At 37.4% G+C, this 21,988-nt stretch overlaps 1 protein-coding gene across 3 annotated transcripts in view; it reads left to right on the top strand.

The window, feature by feature from the left end:
* The window catches only part of SMURF2 (SMAD specific E3 ubiquitin protein ligase 2), a 120,781-nt gene that overhangs the window by 71,083 nt on the left and 27,710 nt on the right, over nucleotides 1-21,988 (top strand). For all 3 annotated transcript variants that reach the window (XM_045490674.1, XM_045490673.1, XM_045490677.1), the window contains exons 4-9: nucleotides 5,757-5,890; nucleotides 8,620-8,685; nucleotides 12,948-13,032; nucleotides 15,072-15,155; nucleotides 17,681-17,883; nucleotides 20,225-20,309. In XM_045490674.1, the coding sequence (XP_045346630.1) occupies nucleotides 5,757-5,890; nucleotides 8,620-8,685; nucleotides 12,948-13,032; nucleotides 15,072-15,155; nucleotides 17,681-17,883; nucleotides 20,225-20,309 (657 nt within the window). The remainder of the gene's footprint in view (nucleotides 1-5,756; nucleotides 5,891-8,619; nucleotides 8,686-12,947; nucleotides 13,033-15,071; nucleotides 15,156-17,680; nucleotides 17,884-20,224; nucleotides 20,310-21,988) is intronic.

Raw genomic sequence — 21,988 nt, 5'->3', positions numbered from 1 at the left:
TGCACCACTTTGCACTCCCACCAACAGTGCATGAGGGTTCTTTTTTCTCCATATCCTCGCCAACACTTACTATTTCTTGAATTTTTGATTTTAGACATTCTGATAGGTGTTAGGTAATACTCATTGTGGTTTTGATACACATTTACTTGACGATGAGTGAGTTTTCATGTGTCTCTTGGCCATTTATATATCTTTGGAGAAATGTCTGTTCATATCTTCTGCGCATTTTTATTTTTTAATTATTTTTTAAAAATATTTATTTATTTTTGAGAGAGTGAGAGAGAGCAAGCATTTGCGAGTGAGGGAAGGGCAGAAATAGAGGGGGACAGAGGATCCAAAGTGGGCTTCGTGCTGACAGCAGAACTCAAAACCATGAGATCATAACCTGAGCTGAAGTCGAACGCTTAACCGACTGAGCCACCCAGGCATACCTCTTCTGTGCATTTTTAAATTGGATTGTTTGTGGGTTTTTTGATGTTGAGTTGCGTAAGTTCTTTATATTTTAGATACTAACCCTTTACTGGGTATGTCATGTGCAAGTATCTTCTCCCATTCGGTAGGTTGTCTTTTATTTTTGTCTGTCGTTTCCTTTTCTGTGCAGAAGCTTTTTATTTTGATGTAGTCCCAGTAGTTTATTTTTCTTTTGTTTCCCTTGTCACAGGAGACATGTCTAGAAAGATGTTGTTATGGCTGATGTCAGAGAAATAACTGCCTGTGCCTCTTCTGGATGCTGAAACTCTTTAGTTATGAGGAAATTTTGTCTTTTTTATTTGTTTTTTAAAGATTTTATTTTTAATCTCTGCACCCATTCTGGGGCTCAAATTCACAACCCCAAGATCAAGAGTTGCATGCTGCACTGACTGAGCTAGCCAGGTGCCCCTGTCTTTATTTATTATAGGTGATTTCTTCTTCATTTTCTATTTCCTTTCCTGGAACTCCTGTTACTTGGATGTTACCCCTTCTGAATTGATTATCATTTAGTTGTCCTATCTCTTTTCTCTCATATTGTATCTCCAGTGGAATAAAATATTTTTGTTTCAGTAAAAAATTAAAAACTATGATGAACTATCTGGGCTGTTTCCCCTACTTAGTTTTCCAACATTCCTTTTATTGTCATTTCTGCTCTCATATTTTTAGCTTGCAAGATCACTTTGCTTACTGACTATCCGTTTTTCGTAATTTCGTCTTATTTCTTGGATGCAAGAGAAGTGAGTTTTGTTGCTTGTATTGCCTCTCTTTTGTCAAGGTTCCTTTTTTTTTTTTCTGTTAGTTTGATTTGGGTTTCTGTTTTTTTATATTTAAGGGGAGGCACTTCCATGTTGATTGGAAATTGTGTGCCCATGGGTAGAGGTAGTCCGCTTGCTAGGGTAATCAGGTGTGGCTGTGACATATTCATTGCACAGAATTCTGCTGTTTCCTGCCCGGGGCTATATATTCTTGGATGCTAGTGTTCTTGGAGCTGAAGAGTGTAAGAATGCTAGGAGGTCCCTCTATTGACTGTAGTAACCTCTTCTTAGTATCCATGCTTCTATAATGGACTTTTACCTTCTCCCTCAGCTGTGCCTGGTGTCCCTGAGTAGAGAACTTTTCAGAGAGTAAAGCGTACATCTCCTGCTGGGGTTGAGGATGACCTGGGTCAAGGAGGGGATTCAGGAGGGCTTTCCATTCCTTTTTAGTAATTTCACCAGTCCTTCTGTTTTAGCCCCACCGTCGCTGTTAGAGTATCTTGGGCTAATAAGTCGGAAATATTTCAGGGATGGGGTGGCAGTAATAGTCTTGTTTCTTATCTGTTGCTCCCTGCAGGTATAGGTGTCAGTTTTCTCCAGGTTGCTAATTCTGTTACTATATGTTTTCTATACCTCTACCATTTTGTCAGCATATCTCATGTTATAAACATGTTAACTGCCCTGATATCCTGACCTTTAAGTCTTTGGTCTTTTAAGCTTTTTGAGCTTTCTACTTCACTCTTCATCAATTTCAGTTTTTCTTCAAAATGTTCCACTTGCCTTACCCACAAAAATGAATTTTACATCTCCCATCAAACGTTTATGCCTGACACCTCACTTACTTACTTCTAGTCTTACTTCTAGACTTACTTAGTTCTAACCCACCCTTCTAGCAGAGTACCCAGCTCAGCCTAGACTCTGGACAGTTATTTAAATTTGACCTTCTAAACCACATGTGAACAAACATGTTTCTCCTAAAACATTGAGATACTGAGAGGCAGTTCAGAATAAGGCTTTTTTGTGTGCCCCTCAGTGCTATGGCTCAGTGACTCCAAGTTAGTAGGCAAATAAATAGGAACTAAAAAAGTAGGCAATAGAGAGAAGTGAGACTACCTGGCTTCCGACCCCCCAGCCCCCCACTTATTTGTGTGATCATTAGCTCAGTGTTTAACCCCTCGTGTGTCAGTTTCCATTGGTGACAGCAACAACAATGCCTACTTTAGACGACTGATAGGAAGATGCAGTGAGATAACCCCTGCAAAGTGCTTAGACTAGTACCTCACAGGTAATCCTCAAATGTCAGACGCTTTTAGTAAATATGTTAGGTCGCACCTTTTTTATTACTTGATTTGACCTGTGGTGATTTTGAAATCCCAACTGTAATAAGCTACTGTCTGTGTAACTGACTCAGCTTTTGAGTTCTTAATCAGATTGTTTTAAGCCGTCTCTTTAAGCTTCAGTCACATTTAAATTCAGCCAGAGACCCAGGTATAACAGTGCATAAGACGTAGTCTCACAAGCTTTCAGCTAAGTGGTATATAGACACAAGTGAATAGGAAATTATAAACAGTATGATAAGAATATGGGGAAGTATAGGTGCCCTGGAAATATACAGAACTTTTTTATATGAATTTAGGAGTTAAGGACAGCTTCCTAGAAAAGTGGCATTTAGGCTTAGACCTTATGTGGGAGTTAGTTTGAAAAAGGAAACGGGGGATGGCTCTAAGCAAAAGTAGTCTGTGTGAAGACCCAGAGGTGAAAGAGAACATGACTCTGAAAACAGTTGGGAGGGGCAGCATTGGGGAGTTCACATCAGGTAAGTGGAGTTCGGCATAGGACAAGCAAAGAGAGGCAAGTAGGAACCAGCTCATGAAGGTCCTTGAAAGCCTACTAATAAGTTTGAATGCTCTCCTTAAAGCAGCGGAGAGCAATGAAAAAAGGTTTTAAGTGGGGAAATGCTATCATCAGGTTTATATCCAAGAGCAGACACTTAGGCAGTAACCGTGGAGAAGGGCTTTGAGGGAGACAAAGATGGCAAGGAGACTAGTTCCTACACTGTGGAGTGTGGGGCGACCTGATCGGGTGGGGAAAGCATGGATATAGGCAAAACAAAGGAGGTAGTGAATCCACTGGATACGCTGCAGGGGAGCAGGGGGCAGGATAGCAAAGGAAATACTGTCTGCCAGGAGGCAGTGGTGGGGGGCTCTAATTAGGGGGAGGGAGTGTGGGAGTATAGGAACATATGGAGTTTTCCTTTTTTGGTACCTGTACCTCACCCTAGCCCATTGGTCGGCTGGGGTCTGTGGATATTTTGAGGTGGGTCTCTTCATGAGCCTTTGCATGCAGCTGGGTGGTCACTGTGGCCGGCCCCTCTTACCTTACTCAGGTTTTCATTGCTCAAGCTTGTTGACTAAAAGGGGCCCCTGTTTTCCCCCCTGACAGGTCGACAATCACAAATCTTTGGCATTTGGGCGGAGGGCTCATCTTCAGTATCTGCTTCATGCTAGACCTAGGGGAGGGGTGTCCCTACCTAAACCTGTCAGTCCATCAGGGGTTCTGTGCAGTTATAGACCAGAGCATGGTATTATATTAACGTGCTGATCAGCGAGATTCCCTGGTGGCCAGGTCCATGGGATTTAGGGGGAGGGGACTCTCTGATGGTATGGGCTGGAATTCTTGTTGGACCATCATTAGTATGTGGAATTGTTGGGTCCAGCAAATAGAAATGATGACCTCATGTTAGAAAAGTGGTAATGTGAATGTAGACATTCTAAATATTTGATTATGGCCTTAAAACTAAAAAAAAAAAAATTATGTCACACTATATACACTGAAATCACACTATATTTTGTGCTCTGCCGGGTTTGGGTCTCAGGCTGTGTTTGCTGACCCCTGCCTTACACGCCTTGCTTTTACAGTCCTCAACACAGCAGCTAGAGTGATGTTGTTAAAACAGATTTCAAATCTTGTTACTCCTTTGCTGCACGTCTCCCATTGGCTTCCTGCCTTACTTGGAGAGAAGGCCAGAGTTCACACCATGGCTGACAAGGCCCTTTATGATTTGTGCCTGATTGGTTAGAGCAGGCTAACTGATGGAATAGGCAAACCCAAATTGTCAGTGGCTTCATACAAGAGCAATCTATTTTGTATAAAAGTTCATTTGGCAGGGAGGTGATTTCACTGTCTCACAGTCATTCCAGGACACAATTGACAGACGTTCCTCTGTTTTCAGTGTACGTTCTCAAGGTCTCTCTGGGCCTTGACAGCATAAGGGTGCTTATGCCAGTGGTGGGCTGTTCTAAGGCACGGGGATCAGTACTTTATCATGCTGGGGAATCAGGCTTGGGGAACCGATTTAATGTGATTTTGTTTTAATGCTTGATCTGGGGTGCTGTAGCTGTTTAATAATTGATTCTGGTTGTAGAATTTTGATATACCATGCAGTAGATACTTGCCAGGTTAGGCCTGTTAGGTCTCTTTGAAAATTGGTGCATGCATATTGGATGTTTTCGACCAGAGTTTTCCCATTTGTAAGCAACAAATGAAATTCAAATTGGCTTAATTTTTAAAAAGGGAATGGATTAGCTTGCATAATTAAAAGTCCAGTAGGGATAGGCATGCTTTATGCACAGTTGGATCTAAGTGTGGTTTCCCTGTTTCTCATTGAAAAGTTTTAGTTCTCACTTCAGTGGTTTTGGCTTTTTTACGTACTAGGTGAATTTTTCTGATATTACTGCTTTACTGAATGACACTTGAAGATCAAGGTTGCTGGACCAAAAATTTGACCACTTAGAGGCAATGAAATATAGTTAGGATTCTACTGATATAATTATGTTATTTTATTATATTTTTGCATGGGATGGCACCATGTGAACAATTGGCTGTGGTAGAGCTCTTAACGTACTTGCAGGTATACGCACAGACAAGTGTAGTAACGCTTTCCCCTGCTCTGCTTGTCTGCAGGCAGTGAAGTGAAATCTGCAAGAGTCCTGCTCGCTCAAGGCCTGCATACAGGAAAGAAGCAGGGGAAAAGCGTTACAATCAGCTTTTGTTCTACAGCATTTTAAAACCCACCAGGTATGTCAGATTTTTGGTCTGTCAGCCTTGACAATGCCCCTTGAAAACTGAGTACTCTTCGAAATGATAGGCCATGTCATTGAAATGTTTTTTAAATGTGACTGTGATAAAAGCTCTTGTAAGATTTTTGTTCTTGGAAAGAAACATCAGAAACCTGTAGTGTTATTTGACACTAGCTACTAAAATAGTTTTTTTTTCCACCACATTGTTAGCCAGTCTGAGAGTGGCAGATGTGATGAAGGATATTTTAAAAATTCTTTATAGATTTTTACTTACAAGATTTAAAAAAAATTTAAATTCAATCCTGTGGGATTGATTGAACTCAAACATATTTTGCATTATCTAACCATACTCTGAAACATTTGTGACTTTAGACTACAAAATCAAAAGAAAAAATTTTACATTCACTACTTGTAGTTGCCAAGTTACTCATTCAGTTATGTTGTTTTTTAGGTATATTGGAAAGTCTGATTCAGTTACGATCAGTGTATGGAATCACAAGAAGATCCATAAAAAACAAGGTGCTGGATTTCTTGGTTGTGTTCGACTTCTTTCCAATGCCATCAACCGCCTCAAAGACACTGGTTGTGAGTAGATACGAGTGTTTTTTAAAATATAAAAATATAGGGCACACACATTAGGCTCTGTGCTGACAGCTCAGAGCCTGGAGCCTGCTTCAGATTCTGTGTCTCCCTCTCTCTCTGCCCCTCCCCTGCTCGTGCTCTGTCTCTCTCACTCAAAAATAAATAAACATTAAAAAAATTTTTTTTTAAAAATACAGGACACTTACATGGCTCAGGTCATGATCTCATTGTTCGTGAGTTCAATTTCCATATCAGGTAGCTTGAACCCCACTTGGTGTGAGCATGAGCCCTGCTTCAGGTAAAAAAACATGAGCCCTGCTTTCGGTGAGCCCCACCTCTCTCTCTCTCCCTCTCTCCCTCCCTCTCTCTCTCTGCCCCTTGTGAGATTCTCTCTCTCTGCCCCTCGCTCACTTGTGTCCCCCCTCAAAAAAAAAAATATGTATGTGTATGTTTTTTTTTGGGGGGGGGCAGGGATCCAAAAATTTAACTTCCTATGTATGTTTGAAACATTGGTAAAAATTCTTGTTTAAATTTATTTTATGGACTTTATAAAAAAATGAAACATTTAAAATAGTGAGACTTGAACTGAATCAGAGCTGATAGTTAGTGTACAGTGAATTTATAAGTGTTAGGAAATGTTTGATATCCAAGAGTAAAAAGAAGGGTGTCAAAGTGTATATGCCTTTTTAAAATTTCTTAGCACCCTTCTCTGGTTTTGGTGGATTAATGAGATAAAATGAGTTTTATTTAGGTGACTGGAGTGTTTAAGGTGGCAATTAAAGGAGAATTATTAGTGAATAAGAATGATATATAAAACTAAAAAAAGTTAAAAGTTCTAGAAAGGTAAGACATTGATTGTAAGACAGCTGTGTTAACTGCTTAATTATAGCTTAGTTTTACACTAGCCTGGGCATTTAGAAGATCAGACCAAGGTTAAGACATTAGAAATGATTTTTGTATTGGATTGGCAGTAGCCAGGTGACAAAACATCTTTTTGGGGGTCTTTCTTTTGGGACATAGCTGAAGATAACTTTTTTGACAAAATTTTTTGTTGTTTTTACAGAATTCTTTTTCATATAATGTAAAAAATATTGCTAGTCATTCATTGTCATGGGATTTTAGTCCAGATACCTCTGCTAAACAGAAATTCAGATGGAATCTAGCTAAAGAAATTAATAAAAAAGAGTAAATTTTTCTTGGAATATTAGATACATTAAGAGACAATCCCTTTTACTGTAGTATGATGCCACAGTCCAGATATATAAGTGTTGATCTGTTAAGAAGAAAAAGGGAGAAAATTGCGCCAGAAGCTCTGAGTCAGGGGAATTTAAAGGCACTTGAGAATTTCTTGTATTTCTGAGTTGACAAGGTGGCTGACCCAAAAGGAAATAGAGGACGCTGGGATGGGAAGAGGTCTAGTATATAAAAACGAACTGTTTTATTACCCAACCCAGCAGGCAAACTGAAGACTTACAGGCCACATGGATGACCTTATCTTTGGTTCAGTTTAGCCAGCATTTATCAAACCTTTAATGTGCCAGGTACTGTTCAAATCCATGGTGGATGTAAAGGTGAAAGGGGCATGGATCCTGTCCTCTGAGAAACCAGGGCAAAAGCCTACTGGCCTCTGCTGGCAGAGGGAGCAGGACACACTGGAAAGACTGAACAAGAGAAGAGGAATTGCCTTGCAGAAGTCTACTGTACAGTTGATTTGGTAGCGTTTATTTTGCAAGGGGAAAAAGTGTCTCTTTTTGGCTGGATAAATCTGGTGGGACACAGATTTTTCTTTGTGCTGCCTGTGGATGTTTCATTGCATTTATTTCCTTGACCTTTTTGATGTGCAATAATACTTAATTTATCAAACGTTTGTTGAGCACACTGTACAGCGTTCTGCCAGTTAGGAGCAGAGAATTCAAAGACTAATGTATGGTCTCCTCCTTTTTATCAATTCATGACTTCTTTGAATAGATGGCATGCATATGTATATATATATATATATATGTATATGTATATATATATATTTGTAAAAGAATTCAGTTTTAAGTGCTATAATCAAAGTAAAAGCAGCGTGCTGTGGGTGACACTGTTCCTTCCTATAACTGGCCAGGTCAGTGTTATGTCTGTTCTATTGATGAGGCATGAGAGAATAAATGAGTTGCTCCTAAATGAGTTAGTAGAACTGACTCAAACCCTTATCTTACAGTTTATATTTGGCTTCTTATTAATATTTACTTTATGTGTATGGAGGTCATTTGAAATGGTTAGATAAAAAATAACAGTGATAATAACTCACATTTATTGAACACTTATATGCCAGGTACCTAAGAGTTTTACATAATTACCTGATATGATCCTTCAAAAATATGAGGTGTAGGTACTACGTGAGAAAATCAAGACTCAGGGATAAATTGCTTAAGGACAACAGCTATTAAGTGACAAGCCAAGACTCAAGACAAGTGTCAGAAATCTTTGGAGAAAAAGTAATTGCAGATTGGCAATGTATATACACCAGTGACTTAGAGTTTTTGAAACCCAAATTTATCAAAACTGTTAAGACATTTGTACCAAATACAGTTAGAGATTTTAAACGTTTGTTTCATCTTTAAAATGTTGTTATTTAAATTATAGGCCTGGTTGCCATTGGATTATGGAAATTTACCATCACTCTATAGATGTTAGAAGCTCTGATATCAGCTTTTTTTTTAATTGCTTTTTTTGTTGATTTCAAATAGATCAGAGGTTGGATCTATGCAAACTTGGGCCAAATGACAACGATACAGTTAGAGGACAGATAGTAGGTAAGTGTGGAAATTTAAAGTTATGTGAAATTTTGGCATCATTCAGACTGACCTAAACTCTGTGTATCTTTCAAATCCAAGTACACTAACTATAGCTTCATTGTATTGGCTTAAATTAAATGAGTCACATAAAATATTTCAAACAGTGGATCCAGGTTCCTGGCTACCTTAATTTAAAAAATTATTTAAAAAAACCCCTTCAAACTATGAATAATATAAAAAAAATAGAGGCTCCTAATGTAAAGAACTATTGATCCCTTAGGCATTCATTTAAAGTATGCAAATATATGGTAGCACACTAAGATAAACTTTTACAGATAATCTGAAAGTTTTCTAAAAATAATCCTTAAACTGGTTTTTGATAAGAATATTCTATTGAACTTTGTTTATGCTTTACAGTTTTATAATAATTGTGCTAATTGGAAAAAAAAATGAAGGATAGTATAGCACTGATTGAAAAAGGGGAGAAGCTATTACTTTACTCATAAGGTCTGTCTTGAATTGATTCAGAGGAAGGGCTTAAAGGTAAAATTTTCTGAGACCTAAGAATTGATGGATTGAGCTTTGATCAAGATACATAGTGTGGTAGGGGTGCCTGAGTAGCTCAGTCAGTTAAGCGTCCAACTTTGGCTCAGGTCAGATCTCACGGCTCTTGGGTTCGAGCCCTGCGTCAGGCTCTCAGAGCTTGGAGCCTGCTTAGGATTCTGTCTCCCTCCCCCCCCCCCCCCCCCCCCCGCCCCGCTTGTGTTCTTTCTCTTTCAAAAATAAACATTAAAAAAAGATACATCATGTGGTAGGACACTGAGATGGACTCCTTTGAGGCTTCTTAAAAGCAATAAAATGCAAGTGGGATCCCACCACTTCACTACAGAGCAGAATTTAGGATAAGTTGATTGCGTTATGAACCTGTCAGAGGTTTCAGTTACTGAAGTTACTTTTGAAGGGCTTCATTTTCCCAGGAAATGAATTGGGTTCATAGTTAGTGAATTGCCAGAGTAGCGACCTAACAAAGCCCTGTTGTAGTTACCACAGGGAAGTATCTACACTGCAACCTTATTGAGAATTCCTGTCATTCTTAGATTGAGAAGGGAGTAAAAAAACCCTCAAAAATAAATGCTGGCATATAAAACTTTAAAGTAAGAACAATCACATTTAATTTGATTTCGCATGTCATATAATATTTGCCAACTAATGTCCAGTAGTAACAAAATAGGTTTACTAGGTGTAAATTGGGATTTATAAAAACAATCAGCTTTCCTTTGTCAGCAATTAGAAATATATCTATGGAGTATACTGTATAAAAAAGGAATGTTTTACTTTAAAATGTGTGCATGTGTAGTTAAATTTGAAGCTTTTGTATGAATTTAGTTTTCATAGTAGAGATGAGTTGGACTCTGCCATTTAAAAACAGAATGAGTTCCAGTTCTTGCTGAATTAGACCTTTGCAAATAATTATAGGGGTACCTGGGTGGCTCGTTTGTTAAGTATCCAACTCTTGATTTTGGCTCAGGTCATGATCTCATGGTTTGTGAGTTTAAGCCCTGTGTTGGGCTCTGTGCTGACAGTACAGTCTGCTTGGGATTCTCTCTCTCCCTCTCTCTCAGCCCCTCCCCTGCTCATGCTCTCTCTCTCCCCCTCTCAAAATAAACATTAAAAAAATAATTATACATATTCATAACACTTTTTGAGAAATGAAGTATGCTAGAATACTAATTTTAAAAAATATATATCCCTTTCTAGTAATTTTATATACTTTTATGTGTGTATATTTTTTATGGTTTTGGTTCAGTGAATGTAAAATTTTGTTTTCCTTCACTTACTGTAACCATTATTAGTGTCCAAGGGGTGAATTATATCAATATATCAAAACTTGATTATTGGACAGTTAAGTCATTTTTTTGCTATTATAACATTGAAAGTTGTAAGCATTTTTGGACACTTAGCTTTATCCTTTTCTTGGAGTATTACCTTAGGAAAAGATATCCCAGAGGTGCCTGGGTGGCTCACTCTGTTGAGCGTCCGACTTTGGCTCAGGTCATGATCTCACAGCCAGTGAGTTCGGGTCCCACATTGGGCTCTGTGCTGACAGCTGAGAGCCTGGAGCCTGCTTTGGAGTCTGTGTTTCCCTCTCTGCCCCTCTCCTGTTCATTATCTGTGTTTCAAAAAATAAAATGTTAAAAAAAAATCTACCAAATTGAGATGACTGATTCAAGTTTATAAATCTTTTCCCTGTTACGTTTAAAACTGTTACTCCGTTCTTCCCATGTCTTGTGAAGTTTTTCTTTTTTTGTTATAATATAAAAATAGAGAAGATAAGGAACACCCATAATATGCCATCATTGTTATTAGCTTGATGTATTACCTTTTCTGTTTTTTTTTAAATGAGATTATACTGTGCAGAATTTTAAATAACCTGTTTTAATCTGTCCTAAACATCTTTCGTTGTTGCTGTTGTTGTTCATAGATTTATTTCTAAAGCATTTTTGAAAGAGTGGTTTTTTTTTAATGTTTTTAAAATTTATATGTTTTTTTATTTTGAGAGAGAGTGCAAGCTGGAGGGTGGGGGGCAGAGAGAAGAGAGAGAATCCCGAGCAGGCTCTGCACTGTCAGCTTAGAGCCTGATGCGGGGCTTGATTCCGTGAACATTGAGATCATGACCTGAACAAAAATCAAGAGCCAGACACTTAACTGACTGAGCCACCTAGGTCCCCCATTTCTGTAGCATTTTTAATGTTGTATAGTAGTCCATGGTGGGCAAATAATTAATGTAGCCAGTCTATTATTGCTGTTTATTTAGATTGTTTCTGATGTTTTAGTGCTAATGAACAGCGCTCTTATAAACATAGTACTTCTATGACTCCTTATATCGCTAGAATTAGACCATTTAAAAACACAAACCCACCTAGAAATTGCTTAGGTGTCTTGTAATATAGCATTCTGGAGCTGAAGCTCGTGAAATCCTTAATTTTGAGCCTTAATATTATTCTAAACAATGCTAATGAGAAAATACATCGTTTTTACAGTGATTATATATTGGTAAGCATTTCAGTTAGCTTTTCTGTATAAAAACTGGTTAATGTTTTCTAGTACAACTTTCATATAACATTTTGCTTATATTCACTGAAGAGAGGTGTATTACCATGTTGTCACCTATAAATGATACTCATATAAAGGAGTGATGTGTTGAACTTTCTGATTTTTCAAAAGTTTTACAGAACTGGATGATTTTAGAATTTTGAGATCCTTCCTAGAATGAAGGGTCTTAAAATATCATACTTTATGTAGTAACTATTTAGGAAGTTAGGTTATAGTTAGGGTACCGGGTGGCTCAGTCAGTTAAGCATCTGACTTCGGCTCAGGTCATGATCTCACAGTTCATGAGTTCGAGCCCCAGATTGGGCTCTGCGCTGATGGTGCAGAGCCTGCTTGGGATTCCCTCCCCTCGCCCTTCCCCCCCGCCCCTCTTTCTCTCTCTCTCTCTCTGCCCCTCCCACCCCCTTGTATGAGTGCTCTTTCTTTTTCTCTCTCTCAAAAGAAATAGACGTTAAAAAAAAAAAAAAAGTTTGGTTATAGTCAAATTTGCCCGTTCCTTTCTATCTTTGAGGAGAATTACCAAAAATAGAATTAAAGAATATTAAAGCAGCAAGGAAGGACTTCAGGCTTATCAGTTAGCCTAGCTTCCTCATTATTTAGATTGGGATTATGTAAACTTTTAGGATTTTAAGTGTTTTGTTCAAGGTCACAGTGCTAAACTAGGTATTAGAGCCTGGTCTAGAGTTTACGTCTCTTGCTTCCAAATTTATAGTGGTAGTTTTACACCACACTAGATACTGATGTAGGGTTTTGACTTATGGAATCTAAGTGTTGCCCTGTTGCCAGAATCTGGTGTGTTTTGTTAAGTATTTTAAAGATGGGTCAAGAATTAAACCCAAATTGATACGAACTTTTCCAGTTCTTCTGTATGTGAATATACCTTTAATGCCTCTCTTAAGTATAGTAGGAGGCTTGCATTGCCCCATTACAATGGGCAGAAAGGATTTAGACTCCCCTCCATGAACATGATAAAGCATAGAAAATCATAAAATTCTAATATCACTCCTAAAGGGAAACATCTCATGGAAAAAGAAAATATAGAATTATTAGAAGCTAAAGAATCCATTCTAAAGTATTAAGATAAGCCAGATGTCTTTAAAGATACATATTTTAAATTGTAGTAAATCTTTCTAGTAATTATTCTTAGTAATTTTTTTGTTGTGTTATAGTAAGCCTTCAGTCCAGAGACCGGATAGGCACAGGAGGACAAGTTGTGGACTGCAGTCGTTTATTTGATAATGATTTACCAGATGGGTAAGCTGAAATCATTAGAGAAATGTGTTGATAATGTCCTTCAAATAATGACAAATAAGTTGACATTTATTGTATACTTTAGAAATTTGCTGATCAGTTCCAGAATCTAGATTTTCCTTGTACTTGGAAAATTAGCAAGGAACCTTGTCAAGTCAAATTTATAAAATAAACCATGAATTAAATGTGTTACATTTATTTTTTAAGAGTTTTGACGAGGAGACCATCAAATTTCTTGACAGATATCTCTGTCTTGTAAATACTATGTATTTAAAAGAACAACTTTTTTGCATGATTAAATTATTCAAAACAGGGCATATAAATGCTGAATCTGAGACATAACTCCATTTAGAGGGATGGAATAGAGATTTGTGGAGTAAAAATGACAAAAACATAGGAACATTTGTGGAGTATGTGTGTGTCAGATACTGTTGTAAGCATTTTATGTCAGACATTAGATCGTTTAACTCACATGCATGTGATTCTGGAATTAGACCATCCGGATTCCAGTCCTTCCTCTTCTGTTTACAAGCTTTATGGATTTAATCAGTTCATTTAACTTCTCTGAGCATTGGTTTATATTTACTTCTAGAAGAGGATGGTGATAATAGTGTATATGCCATAAATTGTGAGGATTAAATGAGATCGTTCGTGTAAAGCACTTAGCACAATGTTTGGCACAATGTTTGCATATAGTAAGTGCTTAATATATAGTAATATATTTTATATTATAAATATATATAATATTAAGATAATATATATAAATGATCAGCTACTGTTATTACTCCTGCCACTACTGTTGTTACCCTCGTTCATTACACAGATTAAAAACACTGGGTCAGAGAAGTTAAGTAAACTTGCCTTAAAGGCCATATAGTGGATGGTAGACTGGAACACAGACTTAATTAAGCCTTGATTCCACATCTCATGCTTTTGATCACTGCTTTCTCTGTTTGATACTAGTGCTGACACTTTCTGACTTCATTTTTAACTTGAATGAGGTGTAGTTTACGTACAATGAATTATTTCAAGTATATAATTGGTTGAGTTTTGACTTCAATTATTTTTGATATGGAATTTTACATCCAAGTTAGGGTATTTGCTCACTTTGTTTAAATTCTTAAAAATTGCCATAATTTAATTCTATTTATACCTCACTTTAGCTCCTTGATCTATATGTTAACTTTTGTGGATGGGATGTAGATTTTGGTAATTTTGAAGGGGAAGTTTGGGACGAAATAACTAAACAGTGTTAAGAGATTACAACAATGCAAGGCTTATTTTTCTAAGCTTTTGGTTCTTTATCGTACTTTTTTTCCCATTTGTTTTTATGATGTATCCTTTAAAAACTTGGTGTACATTTTATAATACAGTCATACATATGTATAATTTACAAATTAATTGATAAATAATACTCCAGTACTGTATTCTGATTGTAATCACAGGAAAAGACCTCTTAGCATTTCTTTATTTCCTGGTTTTTATGGCCTCTAAACCTCTGCTTGGGTTTTGGTGGAAGTATTAATATTATTACATTTCTGTGGTCATTTGCCCTTTTTTTTATTGTTGTTACATGCATTAAAAAGTTATTGAGGAGGAAGTACCAATCTTTTTAAAAAACTAATTTGGGTAGGCTAAATGTTTTAAAAAGCTTTTATATGCTTTAATGTTAGATTTAATTTTAAAAATTAGATGTGATTTTTATTTTTAGTATGGCATTTTTTTTTTTTTTTTGCCACTAAATTCTGAAGAAATAGTGTAATTTAGTTGAGCCTTAATGACATTATTGAAAAATTCTGAGTTTGGCTAATGGAGAATGTTAGGCACACCTCAGTGTAAATATTGTAGAAGTTTCAGAATTCCAGAAGATACAGTGTACATTTTAAAAATAAGTTGAAAAATATTCCTGTATTCTGTGTAATGATTTTCAGTTTGTCATTCCTGATTTATAACAGCAGATGTCTTCCTGGCTCGGTTATTGCCTTAAAAACATTCTGTATCCACCTTCTTATTAATGCCTTATCTCTCAATTTTTATTTAAGCTGGGAAGAAAGGCGAACTGCCTCTGGAAGAATCCAGTATCTAAACCACATAACAAGAACTACACAGTGGGAACGCCCAACACGGTAAGAACATACAAATATCTTTCCCTGGTCGTGCTGTTTGCCTTCCTGAAGTTGTCACTTTCTGTTTATCTGTCAGTGTTACCAGATTTCCTTTCTTGGTTTATACTGCTCAAGATCAGTAGATCTTACAGCGAGTGCCATTATTATTTTTTTTTTAATTTTTTAACGTTTATTTATTTTTGAGAGAGAGAGTGTGAGCAGGAGAGGGACAGAGAGAGAGGGAGACGCAGAATCTGAAGCACGCTCCAGGCTCTGAGCTGTCAGCACAGAGCCCGACGTGGGGCTCGAACCCACGAACTGTGAGATCATGACCTGAGCTGAAGTCAGACGCTTCACCGACTGAGCCACCTGGGCACCCGTAGCAAGTGCCATTATTATTTTCAAAAAGTAATTTTCGATGAAGGTTGTTTAGCAAGTCATCCTGTTATTGCAGCTCTAGGGCCTGTGAAGGTAATTAGTAAGTATTGATTAAATAAGTTAACTGAATAAATTGAGAAGCCATCTCATTTCTGGGACTGTTAAAATTTTTTTGAGTCTGTTATTGAATGGCTGTAAGAGAATATATATACCAGATCTTCATTTGTTCAGTCATGTAGGGGTACGATTATATCATTATATTACATCTAGTAAGGTCTGTGATCAAGATAAGAATGCAGATGCTCTGAGACCATATGGAGGGCCCCTTAACTTAGAGCGGGGAGCAAGGGGATGGTAGAAATTGCAAAGGAAAACTCTGAAGGAGGGGAATTTCTGAACTAAATCCTGAAGAATGTTCGAATTTTACCAGGTGAGGGGAAGGCGGTGAAGAGTGTTCAGAATGGTGGTAACCGTGATCATTCAGTTCACCAAATGGTTCTATGCCAGGCACTGTGCTCATCATTTGCTCTGTTAACAGGGAACGAGGCTGAACAGCCTTCATGGAGCTTAATGTGTAGAGACATGAGGAAGTAAGAGAATTTTTGGAAATTCCAAGAAAGTACTTTTTAAAGTAACTGATAATGAATAGGATAAGTGGCTGAATTTCCTTTTTTGCTTTAAAAGTCAGAACAGAGTTTATTTGCCACTTCTAGTAAGTGTTTGTTTAGCCCTCCACCCCCTTTTCCTAAGCAGGTCTGGCACCAGACATAGATCATCAAATGGTTCTCTAAGTTATACCCACTTTTATTTATTGGGGATTAATTGCCGAACTCATTAAATCACAGTTTTCCCTATTATATTATGATTCTCAGGTAAAAGCTTAGCTCACGTTGGCATTTTAAAAGATACTCGAGAGTTGTATTTCTAGTATTAAACTGCCAAGGATTTTACTGAAGTCCAAGAACCTTTTTATTGTGTCTGAGTATAAATGAATGTGTACCTGTGTCAGTGCTTTAGTGAAGTCCATTTCCTTCTAACTCCTTTAACTGATGAAATTCACTTTAATTTCCACCAGTATAAAGTTGATTGTGGTTGTAAATGTTAGTTTAAAAATTAACTCTTGGGGCACCTGGCTGGCTTAGTTGGTTAAGTGTCTGCCTTTGGCTCAGGTCATGATCTCACGGTTTGTGGGTTCGAGCCCTGTGTCAGGGTCTGTGCTGACAGCTCAGAGCCTGGAGCCTGTTTCAGGTTCTGTGTCTCCCTCCCTCTCTGCCCCTCCCCTGCTCGTGCTCTCTATCAAAAATAAATAAACATTAAAAAAAAAATTAACTCTTGATTATCCTCTTACATTTTGGATTACCTACCAGTATACTGGAAGTTCTTTGAAGAGTCACATCATCATCTTTATTCATTGTGTGTGTGTGTGTGTGTGTGTGTGTGTGTGTATGCCAAGCACTGTTCCAGGTACAGAGGATATATATAGTGGGAAATGAACCAGGCAGACTTTCTTCTCTCAGTAAATATTCTAGTAAGGGAAAACAAGGGTACAGATTAAAAAAAAAAAGTGTCAAATAATTGCTATGCTGAGAAACTAGGGTGATGTACTTACCAAATGCCTGGGTGACTACTTTAGGATTGAAGGTCAGGAAAGACCTCTCAGACATTTAAGCTTAAGCTATGATTTGAATGACAAGGAGGAGCCTGTCTGGCCTAGGGAGAATAAGAGAAAAAAGTTTTTGAGGTGGGAGGAAGAGCTCCTTTCCAGTACTAAAGGTAAACTGATCTTGGCAAGTTCAGGGAACAGGAAGAATGTCCAGAAGTGGAGTGAGAGAAAGGTGGGAAGTCAGATCTGAGAGGCAGGCCGAGGCTAAGTCAGGTAATGCTTTGTAAACTAGTACTCACATCTGTAAATATATGTGGATTTTGTATACAATGTAATTAAAATCAGTATAAAATGATTTCAATAAATAACTGACCGTCTGCTTTATCATATGAGTTTGTACTTAGAGGTGTCAGGTTTACTTTGATTCAGAGTTCTTGAAATCATTCTATTTGCATTGATCACTCCATTTCCTTGTGATTGTCCCTGCAGTATATACGTCGTCTAGAGAACTCTACTTTCGACATCGCACTTGAGTAACTTTTTTTTCCCTGTTACTTTTCAATAGACCAGCATCTGAATATTCTAGTCCCGGCAGACCTCTTAGCTGCTTTGTTGATGAGAACACTCCAATTAGTGGAACAAATGGTGCAACGTGTGGACAGTCTTCGGATCCCAGACTGGCCGAGAGGAGAGTCCGGTCACAACGACATAGAAATTACATGAGCAGGACACATTTACATACTCCTCCAGACCTACCAGAAGGCTATGGTATGACTAGCAGAGGAAACAATAAAGTGTGATTTACTGATTTCAGCTTGCTAAGAAAGCCAGAAAATCAGCCGTAAAGAAGTTATTAATCTGGGTTTAGGGATTCGGCATGAAAATAAATGTGTAAAACCTCCCAATCTGAAAAGTCTTCGAAGTGGTAGCGGTCGGCCTGCCCAGCGGTTTGACTTGGGCTGGTCATTTAACCTCAACCCTTTGGCACTTATTTTATAAAGAAATGAGGTGAGTGATACCTCTCCTGGTCACAAAGCTATTGCTAAGAGTACACGGAACAATGTGAGATTACTTTGCCAATAGGCATGATGTAAAGGTAAAATGGTAGAGTTATCGATGATGATAATCTGAAGGCAGACCCACAGTGTAATTTTCTAGACCTGCATATTTAGAAGTGACTTCAAAAGCATATTTCTGACAGTGTCTGTATATTTGTGTTGTCTATAATTTTGGATCATCTGAATGATTTGGCTTCGTGTTGTAAATGACTTAGTCACTTCTATGTTTGCATAAAATTATTATAATCTTATATAATTTCCTAAATTGTAGAATTTCACATGGAAGATGACTTGAATCTTCTAGTTGAATACAGAACTTTCTAAATTAGTCACAACTTGTGAATGCTCTTGTAGATACTATGAACTTGTCTTTTCCTTTCTTGCTCAAAGTTAACCAAAGGAATTACATCCTCGCCCTCTCAACTGCCTGCAGATAAACCATTCTGGGCTGATGGTGACACCTAATGACCAACATTGGGAATCGCCTGATCTAACTTGTATTTTCTTTTTCCTCTACAGTATGTTGTAAACTGTTCTGCAAATGCAGAATTCTAGCTTTATTTTTTACATATATTTTAACTCTTTAGTTAAAAAAACCCAATTTGCCCATTAATTGTGCTGTGCTGCACAGTTTAATGACCCAGGTAGCACAGTGATGAGAGCATGGACTTGGGAGACAGACCTGGGTTTATATCCTGGCTTTGCCACATGTTAGTTGTGTGACACTGGGCACATTAATTTCTCTGAGCCTCAATTTATCTTCCACAGAATGGGGAAATTGATAGTCCCAACCATGTAGGTTCGTTGCAAGAGAGGAGGGGTGATTTCATGTGAAGTGCCTGATACAAGGTCCAGCATAGGAAGCACTTAGTAAACTCTGGCTGTTATTATTAATGTTCAGACCCAGAATAAAGTATCTTCTGTCATTTCTCTGTAATTGAGATTATAAGGCAAGCTGTTTGGAGTGGGGTGGTTATATTTTTATTTTACTTGTGTGATTTGAATTAAAAACAAATTTTGTACACCTGAAACCTAGGAGTAAAGTGGGCGCCAGGGCTGAAGTTTTTGCAGCTGTCATCTATCACCAATTTTAGACATTTTTATGTTTATAATTTTAAGAAGCATAAACTTTAAATTGATTGACTTTATTGTAGGCTTATAAACAAAGGCATACTGATAAATATTAGTAGTTTCACCACTTCATATGTTAGAATTTTTCATTAGATTTTGTTTAAAGACAAGTGGTTCTGTTGCTTAAAAACACAAATAGACTAAAAACCACTGTTGAAGAAACTCTTCAGCAGATACCTCCTCTTTGCCCTGACTTCCTTATTCTCTTCCCGAGAGCTCGGAGTTCATTTCGCCTTTGACCTTTTTCTCCCCAGAATGCATGCCTGTTCTTTTAGTCCTTCTTTTTCCAGCTTGCTTATTTTTGTATCTTTGTCTGTTTTTGACTATAGAGTGTCTCTCCTAGTGGAGTATTCCATCTTTTTGCCTTTGTTTGAGTCTAAATATAGTCTTGAGAATATACCTCTCTCAAGAAAAGAAAATACATAAGTTTTGGTATAAAATTAGGAATAATAAACAACTATTACCAGCCTGCAAACCCTTTGAAAGCTTTTGCAAATCCTGTCAGCATCTCCCACAGTTGGTTAGCCTCTTCCTCTGAGCTTTCTTTTGTTCCCTTCAGGCTCCACTTTAAGAAAAATAAAAGATCATTTCTTCATGTTTGTTTTGTTTAAATATTGGTACTGTGACAATCTTGTTTTCTGTTTTCCATAGCAACATGTTTAGTATTTGAGCCACGTTGTAAATTTGTTGGCTTTTAGTTAGCTGGCCTCTGGCTCTCATCACCATTTATAAGGTTGTTTTCCAGGAGAAGATGTATTGAGTTGAGAAAAAAAATGATTTATAAAGCACTTTTTTTTTTTTTGGTAATATAGTAAATTGGTAATTTGGAGAATGTATTAATATCATTCTAGTATCTATAGCTGTCTTTGATTTGGACTTTCTGAATATGTTTTTATTATTAGTGTTTCTTAATTTTACAGAGCAGAGGACAACACAGCAAGGTCAGGTGTATTTCTTACATACTCAGACCGGTGTGAGCACGTGGCATGATCCAAGAGTGCCTAGGTAAGAATATATCCAAACACTCTTCACACCACTGGATCCCTGTTTTACCTGGGATTTCTTTGATTATTTAATTTTCAATTTAAAATGGTTTATGTAAAAGGCTGTTTGTGACAGTCGTTTCATGTAACATTTAGTGGAAAGCCTTTCCTGTTTCTCCGGAGTCCCACCCCAGTGCCCTGCCCCTAACCAGCCCCCAGTCCTTCTACCCTCTCACCCTGAAAAAAAATCAGGGTGAAAACATGGGTCTTTGTGAGTTTGAAAATTGACCTGGAGAATAACATAAACCTTAAAATTATACACCCCCCTCCTTTTTTTTTTAAAGGGTAGCAAATTGATATTTTTATTTCTGGTTACGCTTTTTAAATTTGTTTTTTATTTTTTTAACATGTTTGTTTGAGAGAGAGACACAGCACGAGTGGGGGAGGGGCAGAGAGGGACAGAGAGACACAGAATCCAAAATAGGCAGGCTCTGAGCTGTCAGCACAGAGCCTTATGTGGGGCTCAAACTCATGAACTGAGAGATCACGACCTGAGCTGAAGTCAGATGCTTAACCTGCTGAGCCACCCAGGTGACCCTGGTTAGGCTTTTTAAAAAAAGGTTTATTTAATTTAACCTAATATGAGAATATTCAGTGTTCTCTTATGTATTCCTTAATCAACTTTTGTTTTAATGTATAAAGGAAATAACCTAAATTATATTAAAAAAAATTTTTTTAATGTTTATTTTTGAGAGAGAGGCAGAGTGCGAATTGGGGAGGGGCAGAGAGAGAAACAGAATCCAAAGCAATCTCCAGGCTCTGAACAGTCAGCACAGAGCCTGATTTAGGACTGGGACTCATGAACCATGAGATCATGACCTGAGCCAAAATTGGACGCTTGACTGACTGAACCACCCAGGCGCCCCTTATTTATTTATTTACTTAAAACCTTTGTCCTTTTTTTTTTTCTTTTTTTTTTTTGGTATCAATTGGTACTATCGTGATTTTTCTTTTTTAATCTGTTAATATGACCGATTACATGGATAAGTTTTCAAATATTGAACCATTCTTGCACCCTTGAAATAAACCTCATTTGGTCATGGTGTCTCATGAATTAAATTTCTTTTAAATACCAGAACTTGGACATTTAAACTGTAGGCATTGTTGAATGCATTTACTAACCAAAATGTGAGCTATCTTTTAACTAAGAAGATGGAATGACACACAAATCAATTTAGTAATTTAACATAACTTTTGATACATCTTAGTATCAAATAATAAGTTTTCAAACACTATTTAGCTCTCAAAGGAGCTATTATTTTCTAATGAACAGATGCAAAGTGTCAGGTAGTTCAGCTGAAACTGCAAAAAAGTTGAGTTCTAAATTCTAAATCAGCTTGATAAGCTGCACATACACTCTTGTGAGATGAAGATATTTTATATTTTAAGTGCAGCATTCCCCTCCTCCCAAAAAATGACCTCTGAAGGGGTCAGGAGATCTTTTTTCTGCCTAAAGCTTGTACTCAGAGCTCTACTTGTCAAGCAGTCATGTATTTGAATCAAAAACAGATGTGACAAGCTGATGTTGGATTGCTTTGATACTCTGTATTTACAGTTGACCCTTGAACAATGCAGGGGTTAGGGGCACCGACCACCCGCACAGTTGAAAATCTGTGTGTGACTTCTGACTCTCCCAAAACT

This window comes from Leopardus geoffroyi, chromosome E1 (assembly GCF_018350155.1).
Source record: "Leopardus geoffroyi isolate Oge1 chromosome E1, O.geoffroyi_Oge1_pat1.0, whole genome shotgun sequence".
NCBI classification, from domain to species: Eukaryota; Metazoa; Chordata; class Mammalia; order Carnivora; family Felidae; genus Leopardus; species Leopardus geoffroyi.
Note: the sequence above shows the minus strand (reverse complement) of the source record. Positions and strands in the feature narration are given on the sequence as shown.